General features: G+C 35.9%; 1 protein-coding gene and 1 long non-coding RNA gene across 5 annotated transcripts in view; one reads left to right on the top strand and one right to left on the bottom strand.

The window, feature by feature from the left end:
• Positions 1 to 22,574, top strand: part of LOC125965339 (uncharacterized) — a 702,471-nt gene that overhangs the window by 94,197 nt on the left and 585,700 nt on the right. The gene's annotated exons all lie outside the window — the stretch shown is intronic.
• The window catches only part of TMEM196 (transmembrane protein 196), a 55,907-nt gene that overhangs the window by 6,658 nt on the left and 26,675 nt on the right, over positions 1 to 22,574 (bottom strand). For all 4 annotated transcript variants that reach the window (XM_033440577.2, XM_049714604.1, XM_049714605.1 and 1 more), the window contains exons 2-3: positions 4,677 to 4,733; positions 408 to 662 (exon numbers count right to left, since the gene is read on the bottom strand). In XM_033440577.2, the coding sequence (XP_033296468.1) occupies positions 408 to 662; positions 4,677 to 4,733 (312 nt within the window). The remainder of the gene's footprint in view (positions 1 to 407; positions 663 to 4,676; positions 4,734 to 22,574) is intronic.

Below are 22,574 nucleotides of genomic sequence, written 5' to 3' on the forward strand. Positions count from 1 at the left end.
ATCTAATTTACATAATCAAATGCATCTACTTACAAGCACAAGGGGTGAGTTAGAAAGGAGAAGCCATCGGATTTCTAAAACTGATATTATTGAGTTGAGAGTGTTTTTAGTTTATGTTTTTCCTAAGTACAATACGTTAAAAATCTATATTTATAAGACATTCAATATTTTATTAGTTCTATTTTAGGAGCTGTGTTTTTATATAGATAGAGAAAATTATGTCAAAAATAAGTGTGCCCAGAATTACAGGGAAAAAATAATTTAAAATTCCTATTCTTAGTCCAATAGGGCAAAATTTTTATAAAATCCAATTCCTCAAATTCTCATCTAAAGCTGCAAGTTGATTCACCTAGATTTGACTGCAGTCTTCATGTGACAGCAATGAGAGGCAGAGGTACAAAACTCACTTTCTCAGCCATTTCATGAGAGTGATGCAGAGAATGCTCCCTCTCTGAGAACATCCTCCTCTGTTCATAGCTGGCTAGTCGACAAGTGAGCCACGAAGAGAGGGTGCAGCCCCCGATCCCAATGCACGCAAGAGACATGGACGCGAGATGCAGGGGATAGAGGGAAGAGGTCTTCTTTGTCACTGCCCGAAGGAACTGAAAATTCAAGATGCCCCCAATGAGTCCACAGATGCAGCAGGCAGAAAAGAGGATCATCTGATACGAAAAAGAGAGGGGGAGTTAAAGCTGACTGGAACACACTGCACCGACCTGCTGCACGTCAAGGATGGCTGAGTTACAATAAAGAGAAGGTGCTTTTGGTGCTTCTTAGAGGACAGGGGCTCTCTTTTCACCAAGATTCCCTGCACTCTGACTCAATGGAGAGGGAGTAGACCACAGTGTTTCAGGAATTAATAGTTGACTATATAAAGGCCAGGGATACATCTTATGAAAACTCTGAAGTAAGCAAAATTTATCTTCTAGGTAGATTCAGATTTAAATAATATTTAATATCTATTGCGTGCTACTATGCATTTCAATTAACCCACCAAGCTATCCTCTGAGAGGTGATATACATTTGGAAAATGAATGATGAGCAGTTAACACTCAAATTTAAGAATTGAATCCAGATTTTTTGACTCAAATTACGGTTTCTCTGTTAATTCCCACCCCCGCCCCCCAATATTTAAATGTCTTCTCCCTGAAATGTCATTAGTTCCAATGAGCTTCAAACCTCCCCGTACTTCTCTAGCTGTGTGAGCTTAGGGAATTTAGTTAACTCCTTTTTTTTTTTCATTTATAAGAATTTTATTGTTTTAGTATCTATTTTCCCAAGAGATAGTTTAGGGACCCTCTATGAACTGGTGCTTTATGTTACAAATCTTTTGTTACTCTGTGACACCACACAATAGATAGTCCAAAACCACTGTTTGGTTGACTGCTATGGAGAAATGCAGGATGTAGCTTTGCTTTTGATCCTACTCTTCCCTTGATCTGGGTCTCTGTTAATAGAGCTAGGGTTTTTTGTTGTTTTTTTTTTTGAGCTAGGGGTTTTTATTCAACCTAAATATCATAGGATCTCTGGCAGAACCAAGCACAACACAATGCCTTTTGTGCAGTAAATGTTTAATACATTTAATTTAATATTCCAATAGCTTTAATAATTTTATTCTGTATTTGTATCTAGTCTAAATTCTCCCATGAGCTTTGATGATACTTTATAGTGTGATACTAATTTAATTATTCAACCCTATTTCCATTTTTCTCTGGAACATTGTCTCCACTCTATTCACCTCCCTTGTCCCTCAGTATAGCTTGTTCATTCCCATTTCAATAATATTTTCATTTCCTGGAAATTATTTTGCTTCTTTCTTGGTTCCCTAGATGGAAGACTGACACAAATCTAGTTCTAACTTCCTCAGAAAGCATTCCTGGACTTGACTGATCTCCTTTGGCATAAGTCCACAGGGCAAAACAGCTATATAACTTACTTTAGCATTTAATTTTACTTTATTAGGTATTATTTTCTGTTGACAGTTAGTTGACTTTAGCAAACACTTAATGAGCACCTAGCATCTGTTAGGCCATGAGTGAGGCAGCAGTTGTCATTACAAAAAAAAGAACAGCTCATAGTTATTCCCCTTGAGAACACTGCAGCCTTGTGTGAGAGAAGATCCAACGTTCCAACATATTATGGCAAATATTAAGAAAGAAGGATGAAAGGTAGCCCTTGGAGTACGGAGCAGGGGAATGTAGCCCAACCAGGGGTTTCAGACAAGGCCTCCTTGACAACAGTTCATCTAGGCTAAGTGCACGTAGTTCCCAGCAAAGGGTAAGGCCATGGATGTATGAAATAGAACAATGGGCAGAATGAACTACAGGTAGTTTGTTTTCTTTCTCTAACTTAATTCAGCATTCCTGATTGTGTCTGTCTTTCTGTACTTACCACCAAAACTGAAAACCCAGTGATGGATGAGTATAATCTTCTAATGGTTGATGAAATATAGCATTGAATGTCAATCACCAAATCAACGAATCACCCCAAGTGGGAAATTGTAGCTCCCAATGTCAAACAAAATCAATCAGTTATATTTCCTTCTAAAGTATATTCAAATGACATGCTGTTTCTTGGAAATATATTTTGGTGTTTACTCATTCCCAGAAAATATGGAAAGATATTACATTCTAGCCTTCAAATAATGAATTACTGTTAATTAATAAAATAAATAACAAATTTAATAGACTATTACAGGAAAACACTCTCTCCTGATGTTATTGCCATTAATTCCTTAAAGGCATGACACTTCATTAACATGTGCAGACAGAACATTCTCACTCAGGAATTAAAACGTTAAAATCTGTACCAAGTTTATAACCATATACTATTGTTAAATCTTACCAGACTAGAGATTCTAGACTTTAGAGTTATTTGGAGTGGAGAAATTTTCACATAATTTTATTAAAGGGTAGAGAATCTTAGACAGTTAATGTCATCTATGGGAACCTCAGATGGTACAGGAGGATAAAGTGGATGGTAGTTTCTAAAAAGCTTAGATCTTATAATTTTTTTTTTATAACTTATAAGAGAATTAGGAAAACAGAAAAGACGCTAGTGGCCTTTAAAAAAATCCCTTCCCTTCCCTTCTTCTATGAACTGAATGTTTGTGTCCCTCCAAAATTCATATTTGAAGCCTAATCCCCAATATTATAGTATCTGGAGGCAGAACCTTTGGGAGATAATTAATTAGGTCATGAGAGTGGAGCCCTCATGAACGGGGTCCCTGTTTTTATAAGAGATTCTAGAGAGCCCGCTTCCCTCTTTTGCCACGTGAGAACACAGCCAGAAATTTGCAACCCAGAAGAGAGTCTTATTAGAATCCAACTATGCTGGCACCCTGATCTGGGACTTCCAGCCTCCAGAACTGTGAGAAATAAATTTCTGTTGTTTGTAAGCCACCCAGTCTACGGTACCTTGTTACAGCAGCCCAGACTGACTTAGATGTCTCCCCTCCCCGGCCCACCCCTCGCCCTTCCTCCTTTCTCCCTCTCCTCTCCCTCCCTTTTCATTACTTCCCCTCCCTCCCCCTTTCCTTCCTTCTTTCCTTCTTTTGTTCCTTCTCTCCTTTATTCCTTTCCTTTTCTTTCATCCATGTTCCAAGAAATTGTTACTATATAGCCATGAAGAGTTTTGCTAGAGGAAAAGCGTAGAAAGAAAGCAAACCATAGTAAAGAGTGATGGGAGAATCACAAATGCAAATTACAAGCCTCCAAAAAAACTTTTATCCAAAGGTTTCCCTTAATGTAATTTTTAAAAATTACATCTCACATATCTAAAGCAATGGGGGCTTCACCCTTTTTGTTGCAATAGGTATTCTCACAAAGAAAACTGTGATTAGAAAAAGGAGTTGAACAAATGACTGCAATACTTCCCCTTCCCTGGTATCCTGGTCCCCTTCTCCTTTTTTCAGTCCTTTTTTCAGTGTACATGGACTTTCTAGGGTCCATGTACAATATATTTTGCCAACTTATAAAGGTCTGTGATATTTCCTATGTCCTCAAAAAAATAAACATGCTTTTTCCTACTTTCTAACTCTCAAAAAATGTCATGAAAGATAGTAGGGAATCCACACTGCAGCACACAGAAATCCTCCTCCAGCCAATATCAGAGTGAACTGGGAGTGTATTCCACAACCCCCAAAACCCACAGCAGTACCATAAAACTTCTGAGAACGCTTACATTTGCATTCACAGTCATAAAATAAAATAAAAAAACTTTGGGAATTAACTACAACTATAACAACACAGCTGTTTTGCTGCTTTGCAAAATTAACTTCACAGTCAAGGCTAGTAATCTTTAGGCCCAGTTCCATATCTAAACAGTTAAATTTCCCATGAACTCAAGCTCTGTCTTTTTCAGCTCAATGAAGGATTCTTGTGAATGTCTGGGAATCTATAAACGAAAAGTGGAGACTGCGATCACAGCGGTCATTAAGGGTTGCAGATTCATGTATTTAAAGAGTATATCAAAGCTTCTCCTTTCTTTTGTCATAGTCTATAATAATCTTGATGGTTTTCTTTGAAAAGAAAAAAGCCAGGATTTATTTGTCAGTCTTCTTTTTATCCTAAATGAGTAACATTCAGGATATGAAAGTTGGCTAGTCATTATTTCCCTTTTTGAATTCTTACATTTCAAACACTTCAGTGCACAATACAAACAAGGCAAAAACTTACGACAAGTCCAGATTTTTTTTTGGCGCACAATATTCCACATATGCCACAAAGAAGAAACTGAAAAGGAAAAGAATAACAATTATTTCATATCCAAAGATAAGAGAACTCCTAGTTTTTAGTTTATAGTTCACTCATGACACTTTCTCCAGGGAAACTTGAAAATTTTACATTCCCATCAAAAGCTGAAAAGGAAAATACCTGATTTTAGAATAGTAAGGGATAAAAATGCAAACTCTAATGAAAGTTTTGTGCAAAGTCGATATAGGTGATTGTGGAATTTAAGCACAACTTGAACCTGTTTTACCGCCAGGCAAAAGGATGAAGTAGATGAATTTAGAGTTTTGTTCCTCCTGTCTACTTTCACTGTCTTCTTATCCCTTCCTATTTTCTCGGGAGAAAACTGGTATGATACATTCTTTAGTATGGCTGTATGGTACATTCCTTCATACTAAGTAATTAGAAATCAATGGGCTCTGCTAGAGGAAGGGAATATAACACACATAAAAAGAGAAGGCATCAGACAGGGAGGTGTTTTTTGTGTAGAGATATTCTTTGTACCTCTCAAACTGTGTCAGGTAAAATAGCTGCCTCCTCATTCTACCAGAAATGTCAGAAGAACACAACAGGATGAAGCTATCAGTGGTATGTAATTGCCTGTAAATAAGTACACTGGTGACATAATTGCTTTGCAAAAGCAGCTGCATGAAATCGTCTACCAGATCCGCACTATTACACATTTTGGTTATCAGAAAGGGGTAAATTGTTTAATTTGGAGAGAAACGTTTAGGGCCATTTGTGCATATTTTTGCTGGAAGTAAACCATATAAGTAAAATAATAAACTCATTAATAAGGGCTTTCAGATTAGCAAAGAAAACTGAATATGGTTAAGCTTGTTTTCATTTGATTTTTCTTTTAAACGTTGCTATCTCAAGTCAGAACTAATAATATAAGTGGTTTTAACTGAGTATTTTACACATGAATAGATTTAAAAATATACACATCAAAATACTCTAAGGATTATCTGAAATAAGTAATATGCTTGTGGGAAGCACCAACAAAATTTGATTAAAAATAATAGGTAATAAAAATTTACCTTTGCAGGGAACTTTCCATACAGGGGAACAGAATGATTATAAAGCAAGCAATGATGCAGCAAGACAGATAAGGGACCACAAAGATATATAAGAATTTGGTATATAATATAGATGACCTTTCAAATTCATGGGGAAAAGATCAGAACTATTTATTTAATAAACGTAATTGGGACAATTTGTTAATCTTCATCATCTAACATCATACACCAAATGCCTACAAAGCAGTTTGAACATTTAAATGTATAAAAAAAAATGTGGTAGGAGATGATAAAGTAAAAGATTTATATGATTTTAGAGAAGTGGGAAGGATTTTCTAAACATAGCAGCAAAGTCACAGACCAAAACGGAAAATACTTACAAATACTAACACATACAATTATAATTATGTTAGTAAAAAATACCATAACTCTCAAAGGCAAAAAATAAAATTGGGATTATATTCAGAAAGTATATAACAGACAAAGTGTTGACATACTATATAAATAGATCTAACAGAATAATTTTCATACCATAAAACCATGAGCAGATAGAAACTCAGAACTTTATAAAATGTAAATACATGCAGAATTTTCAGAAGCCTTAAAAAGCAACTTCTGAGTGACTACTTCTCACCCCTCTCTGTGTTCTAAGTCTAGATGATCTTGTCCTCATATGGACTCTTTCTTACTGATCCCATCTCAGACTTTTCAAGGTTATGCTCAAGTCATTCCAGTTTGGGCCAGTTCCGTGCCTCTCAGTGCTTCCAAGCTCCAAATCAAAGATTCAGCATGTCTTACTCCTGCTTCCCTGACTAACCCATTATTCACCCTGAAAGTCCATTCACCCAGAACTCATTCTTGAAATAATTTGAAAGCAGTGCAGTTTTGTGCTCCTTGGATCTTTTTGAAATCTATAAACATTGCCATTATTTATTCACAACAAAGCCCAAGGGGACCTCAGGACCATAAGCAGAGCTCTCCAAGCTAACTGTCCATTCACTTGGTTGGAAAAACTAAGTGCAATAAAATTGCTTCTTCCTATTGTACCTCTAAGAAATTTAGGGAGGGGGAAGGTAGAGTAGGAAGGGAATCCAACAATGTTTTTCCACTCTCAAGCAGGCCTGCAGTGTAAATACTTCTGTTGGGTATCCAAAATCCACACTCCTTAGAGAAAACTAACATGAGAAAAAACAGACCCATGTAATGGGAAGTATACAAAATTATGCAATTCTGAGGAGGCTTTAAGGGATCCTGGCTTGAGTTTAGTCATCACAGTTTACAGAAAAGAGTAAAAGAAGCACAAAAAAGCAGTAAATGATCTTTTATTTTATTGGCTAACTTTACCCCAAGTCATAGCACCACAAGGGATCTTAAAAGATGGGAAACGAACAGTCCAGACAGGTTTAGTGACTTACTCAAGGTCACACATCACACATAAAATCTCAGGCTTAAGTGTCTAAGTTAATTTATTTCTAATAATGTAATGGGAATGCTTTTCAAAAGGATTTTTCAGTGTTAGTGCAGACTGCATTATGCTAGCAGATCCGGCCATAAGCATTCAATGACACCTCATCATCTACGATTGCACTCTTTACCCTTGCCATTTGTTAATTTTTGTTGTAATAAAAGTAATTATAAGATTAGTTGATTGTATCACAGTCTAAAATTAAGTGTACCTTACTATATAAGGAGTCTGTTATAGTATTTCAAGATACTATTTTTGTTCAACATAACTTTATCCAGGATGCAGAACACTGACCCACATTACAGAAATTATGAAACAAGTGAAAAACAAATTAGTTAAAAAAAAAAAAGTAAAACTGATAGCTGGATATCTATATCTCTGTTTCTATCCTGAATTAGGTATACAATTTTACATGAGAAAATATAATTTTATGTCTGAGAAGGTAGGGAGAATTATTTGCTTAATTTTAATTTTAATCCAGGGAGAATTATTTGCTTTGCTCTTACTAGGAAGTTATATAAATGAAGCAATCTAATGATAGGGCATCAAGGGCAACTATGCAATAAAACTAGTTAAGTCCTCCAAGTGGAATTTGTTTGATTTCAATTTAGATTAAATTCAATAGATAACTAAGGCTGTGCGCCTCACTGTAGAACGAAATGGAGCTGTTATGGACACAGCATTCTAGGCTGTGCCTCATTGTAGAATGAAATGGAGCTGTTATGGACATAGCATTCTAGGCTGTGCCTCATTGTAGAATGAAATGGAGCTGTTATGGACATAGCATTCTAGGCTGTGCCTCATTGTAGAATGAAATGGAGCTGTTATGGACATAGCATTCTAGGCTGTGCCTCATTGTAGAATGAAATGGAGCTGTTATGGACATAGCATTCTAGGCTGTGCCTCATTGTAGAATGAAATGGAGCTGTTATGGACATAGCATTCTAAATTTTCAGTGGATTTTCTTAATGAAAGGTCCATGGAGCCTTCTGCTGTTGCTTAGGACGTAGAAAGGCTAAAGCAATACCACCTTAACAGTAAGAAAAAGTGAATAAACTACAGACTGATAACTTTTCTAGAAGTGAGCAGGGACAATGGAAAGCTGAGGGTGAGGCACTGACACTGAAAAAGTTCAGGTAACCACAGCCCTCCATTAATGGAATTTGAAGACTTGATGCAGCAAAGATAATCATTGTTAACAGTAAAATCAATTCCTCACCAGGATGACTCCACCTTTCACACTAACCGCCTAAAAGAAGATATTAAGATAAAATACAAGATTTTGAAAGAAAAACTTGAATTTGTGCTGTACATACAGCCAATCTCTCATTTACACAAGAGATTACAAAGAGATGTGCTCATTTGGGCAAAAGAACTCTGGTAGGCTGAATAATGGCTCCCAATATACACACATCCTAATCCCCAGAATCCATGAATGTTACCTTATATGGCAAAAAAGCCTTGGGCAGATGTGATTAAATTAAGAAGCTCAAGATGAGGAGATCATTGTGCTAAATGTAGGATCAGGTAGGTGCTGAATGTAATCATAGGTCCCTTAAGAGGAACACAAGAAGGTCAAAAGAAAGTTATATGAAGACACAGAGACAAAGATATTTGAAGAGGCTACACTGCTGGCTTTGAAGATGGGGGGAGAGAGCCATGAGGCAAACGATGTAGGTGGCCTCTGTAAACTGGAAAGGTAAGGAAATGGGATTCTCCCCTGGAGCCTCCAGAAAGAATGCAGCCCTGCAGACCCATTTTAGACTTCTGCCTCCCAGCACTGTGACAGAATAAATTTCTGTTATTTTAAGCCACTAAGTTTATGGTAATTTGTTCTAGCAGCAATAGGAAACTAATACAGGCTTCAAAACATTATTTCACGTGACAGTGTCTAAAAGAATTAGAAGCTGTTAAAAGAACTAGAAGTTGTTCTTCAGGAAAACAAACAGGGGAAGACATGAGTTAAGAAAGAAATATAGTAAGTAGCAAGAGCACAAAATAAAGCAAAACAGGAAATATTTTAAATAGAAATGTATTGATTAGAAAAAATAATATCAGTTTAGAATGAATATCCCAGGTGATGCTGGCATGAGAGATGGTGGGTTAGAGTTAAAGAGCATGTAAGTAAAATGTTCTAAGATTCTTGTATCATTTGGCAGAGTACTAGAGGCACTAATGTGCCAGATATCGATAGAAAAGTACAAGTTTAAATTTGTGCATTAAAATATCAAAGACCAGAAAAATAAAAGGAGAAAAAAATACAACAACGACAACAAAGATTGAACCAACAGATGTCAGGAAAGTTTGAAAAATGAATGGAAATAAAGTGAAACTATAAAATAAGCTGGTGTAAATAATTTCAGTAATGTAAAACAATCAGAACATAGGTGAATGTATTCAATTTCTCTAATAATAGGGAGAATAGAGAGAGGGAGAGACACTCTGCTAGGTAAAGAGGAAAAGATTTGTTAAAACTTTCCTAAAATGAATGAAAACCTCTTTCCTTACTGGTTTTCCCTTTCTCTCTCTCTCACTGGTTTTCCCTTTCTCTCAATGTCTCTCTCTCTCTCTCTTTCTCCTTCAGCCCTGACCTAGATGCTAGTTAATGACTTCCTTATTACTATTTCTTTCTGTCCAAGAAGCTTATTTTGCGAAAGCACTAAGAGAAAAAAGGCTATTGTAGAATTTCTATTTAAATTATGTAATGGAAAATTTGGGAATCATGGTTGTAATGGAAGCAGATAAAAGCAATGGTTCTATCAGCTGGCTAGGAGAACAGGAAAGTGCTGGGCAGATGGGATTATGAAACACAGTGGGCCAATCTTATTTTGAGACAGCTTATTAAAATTTTTCTCACGTAACATTTAACCACCTCAGGGATATTAATTTTCACTGAAATTCACTAGCCAATTACAAAAGATATACACATTCGAAAATAGAAATGGTACTTTTTTCCCCTTCAAGATAATGAGATGAACCACAAATTGAACTTAATGCTTTGGTAACATTTACTGATTTATACAGTTTCATCAAAATTAATCAGTTTCTTTAAAACATATAGAAAAACTATTAGGAAAACACACAAAAAATAATAAGTGTTGAGAAATTGATTCAAAAGAAATCTCTCTGATTAAAATGGTATATTTCTCCTTGTACCTGGATTAAAAGTTTGATGATTTGTTTTGTTACCATCAGTTCTTGAATATTTTTACTCTACTTCAATCACCTATTAAAGAATAATAACTGAAGTCTCTAACAGGATTATTTTGTAGTTTAGCTCACAAAATGCTAGTATGCCAAAGTAGTTCATAGTCTTCCTGATACTGTGCTGATATGATTTTGACTTTCTTACATGACACCTGGCTAGACTCCTAAGGATGTCCTCTCTGTCATGGGCTTCTTTTCTTTTGGGATCCCATTTCTCTAGTGACTCCAGTATCAGTATCAATTATATGTGTAAAATGAGGAAAGTTTATCAAGTTGGAAAGCCTGTCCGAGGGCAGTGATTCTCAAACCTGGCTGCTTATTAGCTTTTAAAATTCCTGATTCCGTGGCCAATTAAGAATCAGGATCTCCAGGCTGGGACTCAGGCATCAATATTTTAATCTTCGCAGGTGACTCCAATGTGCTCTCATGGTCTGGAATTGCACTCAATATGTTCACCTGTGCTTTGCCAGCAGGCCTACTCATTTTAGAGCTCTTCATTGAAGCAGTGATATTCCCCTTAATTACTCTCAGTGAGATACCAACAAATATGAAGCCAAATAAAGTGCTCTTCAAGGGAGAAACACAAAGTCCTTGTTCGTAACATAAGTTCAAAGTGTCAGGGCTGTTTGGTCTCTAATGGTTCACAGAAATAGAGAGCACTCTTTCATAATTTTTAAGCTTATTCTACCCAGTGTCTTTCGTCATTGCTGATAGATTTCTCTCTTAATAGAAATCCTAATCTTCCCTAAATTTTCTGTGTTTTGTTTTAGTTAACTAGATCTAGAATTGAGCATGATACACTATTATCCAGAAGAATCTGACTAATTTTGTGTTGGGAATTAAGAAAATAGGCATAATAAAGAAACTGATGCAAATAATCATCATTGGAAAAATACTGCAAGGGAATAGGTTGAAATAAAAACATGATCAACAATAAAAACCAAAAAACTGAATTAACACTTGGGGAAAAGATCTTAACAGACATCTGTCCAAAGAAGATCTAAGGATGGTACATATGGAAAGATATTCACCATCATTTATTGTTAAAAACTCATGAATTTAAACAACAATGAAATACCACTACACAGCTATTAGAATAACTAAAATTTAAAATAAACTGGAAATATCAGTTGCTGGTAGTGTGGAACAATGGAAATTTTCATTCATTCCTTATAGGAGTGGAAAATGGTACAGCTACTTTGGAAGACCGCATGGCAGTCCTTACAAAGCTAAACATAGTCTTTCCATATGATCTAACAATTGTGCCTTCAGGTATTTACCCATCTAATTTGACACGTTATAGCAGTTTTGTTCATCACTGACAAAAACTGGAAGCAACCAAGGTGTCCTTCAATAGGTGAACAGATAAACCAGGTATATCCATACAATGAAATACTATTCAGTGATAAAAAATAAATGAGGTATCAAGATACTCAAAGACATGTATGAAATTTAAATGTATACTGCTAAATGAAAAAAGCCAGTCTAAAAAGTCTGCATACCATATGATTCCAATTATATGACATCCTGAAAAAAGTAAACAAAAGAGACAGTGAAAAGCTCAGTAGTTTCCAGCATTTGGGGCAAGGTAGATGAAATTGAATAGGTGACTAGGGGATATTTTTAAGGCAGTGAAACTCTTCTGTATTACATTGTAATTACGGTTACATGACACTACACATTTGTCAAAACTCACAGAACTTCACGGCACAAAGAATAAACCTTAATGCACGCAAATTTAAAAAATCATTTTGAGGGTCATGGAATCACAGGATGGAATGCAGAATGTGACAAAGCAATCTACGGTATAACAATGAATGTATGAAATGGTTTCCCTGAAGAAGGTGAGGGAAAAGATACTGACCTGAGTAAGTAAAGGCAAAAGAAACTGTACATAAGCACCATACTCTGTCGGACAAAGTTGTTTCCTACAGGGTTACTGATTAACAATTCTGATCCTACTATATATGTATACTAAAATTGAACAATTACATTAAATGGATGATGGACGGTGGGAGACAGGTTTCTTAGTATTGGAGTGTGAGTTTATAGATAAGCATGGGGAACAGCCTAGAATGATCTATATGGTAACAGATTAGCATTGTAGATAGCAGTGTGAAGTAATTTTTAACTTAATATTTATAAATATAGCTACATATAGAACTATTTATAGGTCTGTGAATATACACATTAGTATACACACATTTTCTTGCTGTCAGCTGAGAGGGCCTAGATGTAATGATACTAGTAGCAAAGAACACACCTATCACTTGGCTCTTGGTTTCTAAAACTGTCCTCCAGTAAAACGAATCACAAATCCTTAAAGAAATGTGTGTTCCTTGGAATGCAGCAGAAAATATATGATATGGGCTAGGAGCATACTATAGTGTCAGAAAGTATGGAGATGCTCAAAAAACAAACAAAAAACCCACACTGATTGAGGTTTGTCAGAGGGATACAGAGGCCAATTGAAAGAGCTCCCAATGATTAAAGCTGGAACAATTTGAGCAACAAAATAAATAAAATAGTATTAGATTGTGACCAATGAGTACAATAAATATTCATGGGGCCATACTGATATAAATAAATGATTGGATAAATAAATACATAAATAACTATGGAGAAGAGACAAATCTATGCAGAAAAATTCCAAATATTTTATGTAGATACCTCACTCTCAGAGAGGTGTGGTCCACTCCCTAAGTGTGGTCCACACATAAAGACTTCCTTCCAAAGAGTATCATATGAAAAGGGGGGAAAAAAGAGTAAGTTAGAGGAGAGATCTAACAAACACTACCTCAGCCAGGTGACCATGGTCAACACCAGCAGCAATAAGTCATGTACATAATCAGTATGCCCAGTATCACTACTTTTGTTGAATACTGGAATGGAGCTACTACACAACTAGACAATGCAATCGGATAGTAGAACGAAATTAAAGGTATTAAAATTGGAAAAGAGGAGTTAAAACTATCATTGTTTGCAGACAGTATGATTAACTCATGAAATTTCCAAGAGAATCAAGTCTAACATTCACTACAAAAAATAAGATGATTTAGTAAGGTAGCAAGGCACAAATTAATATACGGAAACTAATAAATTAAGGTAGACAAACATCCTACTGGAGGCTGTAAGGGAAGAAATCCCATTTTCAATAAGAAATAATAAAATTCTGAAAAATACATTTATAATACAAGTTTTAATGAATAAAATAAACCCTAAAAGCATTAATAAATAAGGTAATAGAATATTTTTACAAATGGAAAAATACATGATCTTGGATAAAAAGCTTTAACGTAAAAAATATGCTACTTTCTAATCTAATTTGTTAATTTAACATAATTCAATAAAAACAACAAAAGGATCAATTTTTTAACTGGAAACATGATCCAAAAGTTAATATAAAAGAATACCTAAACTTTGTCAGTAAAACTCTGGCAAAGATGAGCAATGAGGGTGAATGTTAGCATCAGATATCAAAACATATTACAAACCCTCAATAATTAAAACAGAATGACATTGACACATGAACAGAAAAACTGAACAGAAGAATAGAATTATAAAACCTAGAAATAGACAGAATGTATATGAAATTTAGTATATAATAAAATGTCATCTCTAAACATTTATGAAAAAACAGACTATTTTGTTAGTGGTGTTTGGACATCTGTGTAACCATCTGGAAAAAGAAATGAAACTAGATATATACACTTTATACTATATGACAGGGTAATAGCCTAATGTACTAATGATTTAAATTTAAAACTAAATCATAAAAATACTAGAAGAGGAATTATTTTATTACTTTGAAGTTACAAAATCCATGAAATAAAAGACTGATTTGTTCAAAAATTAAAACAAAAAAATAAGCAAAAAATTGCTACATGGCAGAAAATTATGAACAAGTTTAAAGTGACAAACTGGGAAAAATAACCAGATTGTCATACATTGCTTGTGGAAAGATAAATTGAAACAGACTCTACTGAGAAGAACTTGTCAACAATTATCAAAATTTTATATATATATATGCATATATATTATACACACACATATACATATACAAGCATATCTGTATATCTCATTTGCCTCAGTAATCCTGCATTTGAGAATTTATCAGATATAGCTGCACGTGTGCAAAACAATCTATGTGTCAAATTATTTATTTTAGCATTGTTAGCAACAATACAAGAGGAGCAATCTCAATTGTCAGTCAGTAGAGAGTTGATTAAATTCAATGGACTTCTCTGCATCTATTAAAAACATGTGAGAATGTTCTCTATACACTGATATGGAAAGTTCTCTACCATATATAGTTAAACGAAAAAAGCAAGATGCAATATGGTGTATGTAATAAACTTTTTGTATAAAAAGACAAGAAATATTAATAATCTATGTACATATTTGCCCTTACACACATAAGGTAATTCTGGAAAAACATGTAAGAAACATAGAGTAGCTGTGATTATGTGGGTTGGAGAACTGATGCCAGCTGGATAAAGGAGACCAGACTTTTCCTTGAATACTTTTGGTTATTTATTTTTAAGCCATGTACAGGTGTTACCTATTCAAAAAGTTAAATGAGTAGCCCCCTATTTGCTCAAGGCCAAATTATTAGTGAGGTATTAGGAAAGAATAGCCCATGAAGATTCATCCTTACTAGAGAATGACTTCCGTCTTGTGACTAAGCATCCAAGATAAATAGATATATAGATTGGTGAATGACTCAAAGTTCCATGCCTCTTGTGAGTATTAAAAAAAAAAAAAAAAACTAGCAAAAACTCCCCAATCTATATGTTTTCAGAATGCATATTTGGAAAGGAGGATGGCAGCCCATATTCTGGAGCCAAGGAGCTGTGCTAGTCTCTCTTCAATCACAGCACTAAGGCCATCATTTGCTTGCTTTTACGCAAGGCTGGTTTTGCCTGGTGAACTGAGTTTGGAACCTGCTACGGTCAGAGCTTTCAGGCACAAATCCAAAAGTGCCACAGAATAATTTACAAGAATTGGGTTCAGTCCTTTAGAAATTAATGGAGCCTATCATGGATAATTGTGATTGAAGGCTGAATGTGGTTTTATTCTCAGTTAAGTATAACGAATCATAAACCACTACATATTAAAGTAGATGCAGCTTCACCTTCAACGACCATCATATTTCATCTTTATTTAGAAAAGGTTTTGCAGTTCTACACATTCATAATAGTAGCAGAAATAAACCTTTTATTTTGCAAAGCATTTTGATATTTTCTCAACCCTCCAGAAGAAAAATGGATTGAAAAAAGGGAATTTTGGGCTTCCCTGGTGGCACAGTGGTTGAGAATTCGCCTGCCGATGCAGGGGACACGGGTTCGTGCCAAGGTCTGGGAAGATCCCACATGCCGCGGAGCGGCTGGGCCTGTGAGCCATGGCCGCTGAGCCTGCGCGTTTGGAGCCTGTGCTCTGCAACGGGAGAGGTCACAACAGGGAGAGGCCCGCGTACCGCAAAAAAAAAAAAAATACAAAAGGGAATTTTGCTCCATGTTGGACAAGTAAATGAAGAAAAGAGATAATGGAGCAAAAGAACAGTTTTGAACCTCATATTACTACAAAAATGGAATTGAATGTGTTATTTCATTTGCCATTACTGGTACTCTTAGGGTGAGAGATCATCTATTTTTATATCCAACTTTGCCATATCTCCTCAGACAAAGCTGTGCTGTTGAAATAAAATTTCTAGATGACATAATGGAATTTCGAACTGAATGAATGAATTAGTAGATGGATGCATTAACGTATTTACAGTATGCATGGGGAAGGGCAGAAATTAATGAAATTTAGCCAATTCCAAGACATACCTGGGTGCAATTAGTCTTTTCACTGAATAAAATCCAATTAATTTTTGTTTTTATGAAACACTCATGATTGATCAGATTAGGTTAATTCTCTTATCAATTGTAGCATTTGAAAATAATTTGGATGTGTTCACCTTTTAAGTGTCACAATTGTAGCTTTGTGGGTTTCAAAATTTCCTTCTCAAACCTCAGATGCTCTTGAGATGTCAGCATAAGTAGACATTTCAACAACAAAACAAAACAAAACAAACAAAAACACTGAAAAAGATAGTACCTTGGCACTGAGTGATAATTGCCAGAAGTTTCTTTTTAAAGATGAGAAGTAAAAAAAAAAAAAAAAAAGATGAGAAGTAGCTTCCCAAACTAGAAAACGTTGTGTTCTTTTTTAAAAAAAATGTTTAACTTTTTTTACTGTTGTATAATTGACATATAACATTACATGAGTTTGTGTTCTTAGTTCTGTGAAAGAGAAAATGATCTGGGAAAGTAACCAATGAGTATATACCCCAGGTGTTGATTCATTTTCTCTCAGAACCCCAAGCTTGGCTTCAGAATAGACCCAGAATAGTTTTTTCCCCTTTGGTGAAATTAGAAGTTGGGCAGTGTCTTAGTACTCTCATCTGAATGCTATTACCTACTATCCGCTGGTCTGATCTATAGTAAACTGTTCTGAGTGATAATAATGTAATTTCCCCTTTAATCACCCTTCAACCTTGATGCACACTATTCCAATCCCATTCAGAAATTTGCTCCTGGAAGAAATCCAGACGCTTTTCATTCAGTCAAGATCAAATAATGTAAACACAATCAAAAGACATCACAAAAAGCTTCAGAACATCAAATTATGAGAATACAATTTTTTTAAAAAAACATAGGTCAATTGTTTTGTTAACTCTGTGGTTCTTTTAAGTCTTCTTGTACTACACCTGGCAAGCTGAGCACGTCTGAAAGCAGACATTCTAAAGCAAGGAGAGTACCTCATTTTCTGATTATAAGCAGTGGGATGTGCTGAAATGGCTATGACTAAATGGCAGTAATTACTATCTTCATGTGTTCCTTCTGGGGAAAAAGAGAATACTATGGCAGGCAGAGTAGCATCCATAAAAACAGCTCCATCAAACCTTAGGGCTTAGGCCACAATTAAAATAATCCTGACTTTATGTCCCCCACTTAAAATTCTTTGTTAAGATCTCTCTCAAAATAAAGGGAGCTCTCCCCATCTGAGGACATATGTTTCACATAATAGTCCCGTCTGAATACGTATCCAGCCAGTTTCAAGTAACAAGATTTCCCCCAACACTCTTCCGATTTAGGCAGTGTGTAAAAGCTGCTCACGCTACATCCCTTTTTCTTCTCCAGGAACAGTCTTTGAGAATACGCTTTTGGTGGTCTTAACAACTGGACCCCCTTTAGCCGAAATGACTGAGTACAAAGCACTGACTAGAATTTTTCCAAGAATAACAACCACAAACCATTTTTATCATAATGACATGGAGATAATTGTTATAAGTGCAGTCATGAGCCCCTCTTGAATCAAATGTTGGTGGTGTAGGGTTCAAGAATCTGCATCTTGGATAAATTCCAAGGTAACTGTTAATGCTTCCTATAATTTGAGAACCTTAGCTGTAGAATCAAAGGAATGATTTAACTCTCTAGTTTGGCTTAGATGAGCTGGCCCTACCAGGAACTGGCCACCTATGGAGCCTAGCATAGGAGTAGTAGTCCCGAAGGGAGCAGGAATGGATGTCTAATATAAGACTCTGAAGACTCCCTAGGCTTATATGGTCAACCAATCTTCTCTTTCCTGAAGGGTTTAAACTCTCATAGGAAACATGTCTGTTTCCATTCCCAGGTGTTAAATCAGTTGTCAGAAGAACTCTAGCAGAAGTAAGAGTGTTTTATTCATACGTATCAGCAGCCACAGAGGAAAAGAAGTTGATGTTGCTTTCTCTGGATCCTACTGGAGATACTTTATGCCTTTGCTTATCTTTGGCAGACTCACTTCTCACATCAAGAAATGGTGGTGGGCTTCCCTGGTGGCGCAGTGGTAGAGAGTCCACCTGCCGATGCAGGGGACGTGGGTTCGTGCCCCGGTCCGGGAAGATCCCACATGCCGCGGAGCAGCTGGGCCTGTGAGCCATGGCCGCTAGGCCTGTGCTCCGCAACGGGAGAGGCCACGGCAGTGAGAAGCCCGCGTACCACAAAAAAAAAAAAAAAGAAAGAAATGGTGGTATGTTGGGGCTTTTAAGCTTTTTTTTTTTCCCTCTGTTTCCCATGATGATGATTCATTTCTGGTGATCAGAACACCTAGACTGAAGCACAGGTGGGGCTATCAGTATTCCACATAGAGCCTCGAGAATTGCTTTTTTACAGGGCATTAACAAAAGGGAAGTTTTCTTGCCCAACTTTCTCTGTCTCCCTGTCTCTTTTAATAGAGTCTGGAGCAGTTGATTAGTCTTGTGAAATAAACACAGAAAATTTTATTTTCACTCTGTGGTTCAGTATTATAATTTATATTACTTAGCCAGGCTTTCTCTGTTTGCTCCAGTTCTTATAATGAATATTTTGGATCAGGAAGGAAATTACACTTTTCTTCCTGAATATATTTATGCCAGAGCTTGTCAATATACATAATAGGACTATGAAAATCAGAAGATTGGAAAGGGTGAACTAGAATAAGGTGTTTCTATAAACCATGGGTAACCAATGAGTTGCAGAGCACTATTTATAACTCGCCTGACATTTCTAAGGGTGAAGTGTCCCTTCTCTCCACATACCTATTTAATTAACTTTAAACTCGTTTTAAATGCCGGCAACCATCTTTCCTGTACCTGGTTGAATTTGATTCGCAGAGAGCCCTAAAACGTTGACAAGGTAAATAGGGAGATTTGTACATCAATTCTCAAAAGAGGTCATTAGAAAACATAAAATTGAAAATCGATTATAAATTTCTCATTGCCTAAAAAATCTTAAGTACGATCTTACAAGAACATGAATCAGGCTATTAAAACTAGTAGATTCTAGGAAATGAATCTGGAGAGTGAGGTTTTTGAAGACTAAATTTTGGAAGGAATCATTGTAATTGAAGTGCAATAGTGGTGAAGAAGATTTATAAACTTAAGCTAATAAAAAGCCCAGGGAAGATGCTGCGTTTCTGAATTGTTTCAGAAGAGCTCTGAATGATGGTTTCTGAGCTTCACTGATTTATGCTATAAATGGGATGGCTTTCGGCTTTCTCTGGATAAGGAAGACCATCATAAAATAATTTTGAACCCTTATTCCAGCCTTCCATTGATCCATTTCTTTATTACTCAGAAACTTTATTATGCCAGTAGTGGCACAGACACTTACACGTCTTTGTAGTATTATAAGATGATACGACTGTGAATAAAAAATAACTTAAACTCTCAACACAGCCAGACAATAAGTGTTGGCTCTTAAAGAAGCAGAAAAATTAAGCCTGACAGATTTTCTATTTCCTGGAGTTAAGGTGTGCTTTTACTGAAAACCCCACAAAGATTACAGGAAGAAATAATAATGTGGCAAAAAGAAATAATTGTGGAACATAAAAAAAAACACTTGGGTTATAGGCTTTGGAGAAAATATTAAATGCTGCACTCTCCATCAATATTCTTCAGCTCAAAGACTATTTGCCTTACTGGAAGGAAGTTTATAAGATGTCTTAGCAGATGAACCTTTATCCTCATCATCCAGTCTCTTTATTTTGATTCCTGTTAAAGAACCCCGAATGGAAACAGTTTCTCAAGTATTCTGTTGGTATAAATTCTCAAATTTCCATAGTTTACTTTTTCAGAAGTTCGCAACACTTACTATTTGGGCTCTCTCTCCCAGTATTTCTGGGAAGGCTGAAAAAACTCCTTAATATTTCCATTTTGTGGATGGAGGAATTAAGATGTCAAAAAAAAATCACATAGCAAGTCAGTGGCAGAAGCTCAATGAAAACTGAAAACTGGGGTTCCCATATCATTGGTTTTTGTGCACTCCACCCTACTTCATATTAGCTCTAAGTATATTAGAAGCACCTTGTCAAAAAGATTCTAATAGACAAGGCATAAAATGTCCCCAGTGGAAAGCTTTTTTAGGAAAATCTCCCTGGTAGGAAGGACAGCTATATAAGTATGACTATCACCCTAGCTTTAACCTTCCCCTGGAAGTTTTTTATCTTTTTCCTCAATGCCACTATCATACTTAGCTTGAGCTTCCCAGCTACATCTGCAGCTCAGTTGTAAATAAAACCTAGCATAAAATAAATTCCTTTCTATTATCCCCTCAACACAACTAAAATAAGCTGATGTTTTCAAAAGAACTTGATAAAAAAACAAAGGGATACAAAAGCAAAATTAACAAAGCAATGTAAGATGCATGGAAATGGTCCCCTTCCTGGTGCATTAGTCATTTAATATGCAGGCTGTGTTCCATCCCACATCCTGTTTGAAGGACCCCATACTGATGATTCCAAAAGGATATCAAGTCTTAGGAGACAAGGGGCCAGAGGCCACTTCTGTGGTCATCTGCTCCCAATTGAAATCATTCTTTGGAGAATTATGTGAATTGATTTAATAAAAATGGTGACTCTTTTGCATTTCATTCCGATTTCTATTCAGATTTTTAAAAATCAAATAACTCAGAGGATCTTTATTTTTATTTCTTTTAAAGTGCTGAGACCACTAAAATATCTGTCCATGACATTGCATGATTGCTGAAAAATAAACTATTTTTTTTTAGCTTATTTGAACTTAAATGAACAGGTACATTTTGTGCTGCAGTATACACATATTCATAGGGTGAAGCTAGTATTGTCCAAAATTCTGGTCTTTAGCCTATCTGGGAAATGGGCATAGCATAAAATGTTGCCTATTATTTTTAGATTTAAATTCTAGAACCAAGAATAATGGATAGGAGTTACATGAATGAAGATTTCCACTCATTACCAGAGAAATTTTTCCAATGAACAGACCTGTCCACAAAGTAGCTTAGGCTTCCTCATAAAATTAATGAGGTCCCTTTGGAAATGTTTGGGAGTGACTGAATGACCACCTCTTGGGATGCAGAGGACCGGTTGGCACAGTTTTGACAAGGGGTTGAAGTAGGATCCTATGAAATATACTGACATTTTAGTTGAGAGTAATATACCACATGGCTAGATGATCAATTTTCAAAGAATTGGAGTTCAGTGACAAACATGTGGCACCATGCTATATCTCTCTCTGATGAAAGAGAAGACATTTTAGGGTCCTGAGCTATTTATTGTCATGACCATTGATTACCTCAGCAGGAAAGAAGGACTGCCAGATCTAGATTTAGAACTTAGAGGGTTTCTTCATTCCTGTGTTCCCAGCCTAGTTCTCTTTGGAGCTAGACAAATCATAGAACGTCCCTATCATGCATGGTTGGCAAAGTTTGTTGTTGTAGGGATTTTACCTTCTTAGCTTGAACCTCTTTAGGGTTGGGTTGAATGATATTAGTACTAATTGCTAGGACAATAAATATTTATTTAGGATTAGGGAAGGGAAATGTAGTATAATAGTCATAGTAATAAAAGAACATGCTAACATTTATGGAGCACTTGCTGGATACCAGCCTCTGGGCTAACATTTTACATATATCATCTAATTGAGTCTTCACGGTCACCTAAGAAAACTGATCCTATGACCAACATTTTTTCTCCCACATCACACAGCTGGTATGTGGCAGAACTCAAACACCTATCTTTCTAACTCTAGAGACTGAACTACATTAGGATTTTCCAATCATGATTTTACCCCAACGCTGTCAGCATTCATTGCAGTTATATTTCTTTTTTCTTTCTGTATTGGAGAAAGCCCTTGGGACAGCCATCAAAATAAGCCTTAAGTTTTCTCTTTGGACAGGAAGATATTTTGGAAGTGTGGTAATAGAAATCAAAGACAGCTGGGCATTTAATGAAGATCAGATTTTGGGTGGTTATGATGCAATAGGAAGGGATGAAATAAATTCAGGTCCACGGGGAATTACTAAATTGTGATAACGGAGCTTTCCCCCCTAAAGGCTATTGGATTCTTGTCTCTGAAGAAATATTTTTCTACCACTTGATGGCAGTAGCTACCAATTAATTTACAGGGTTGTTTTTCAATTTACAACAGAAATACTAGTCTTTAGCTGGGAGTGATTTCTTAAAAATTTTTCCCTTCAAGTAATTAACCTTTTTATGTAATGCATTTACTTCTACCAGTTCTTCTCCCATGTAGCTTTATGATAGTGATGATGATGTCTTGGATGTTATTTGGATGCCATCCTGCCTCTCCTAAGTTAAAGCCCTTTGATT

The sequence above is a fragment of the Orcinus orca genome, chromosome 9 (genome assembly GCF_937001465.1).
Source record: "Orcinus orca chromosome 9, mOrcOrc1.1, whole genome shotgun sequence".
Lineage (NCBI taxonomy): Eukaryota > Metazoa > Chordata > Mammalia > Artiodactyla > Delphinidae > Orcinus > Orcinus orca.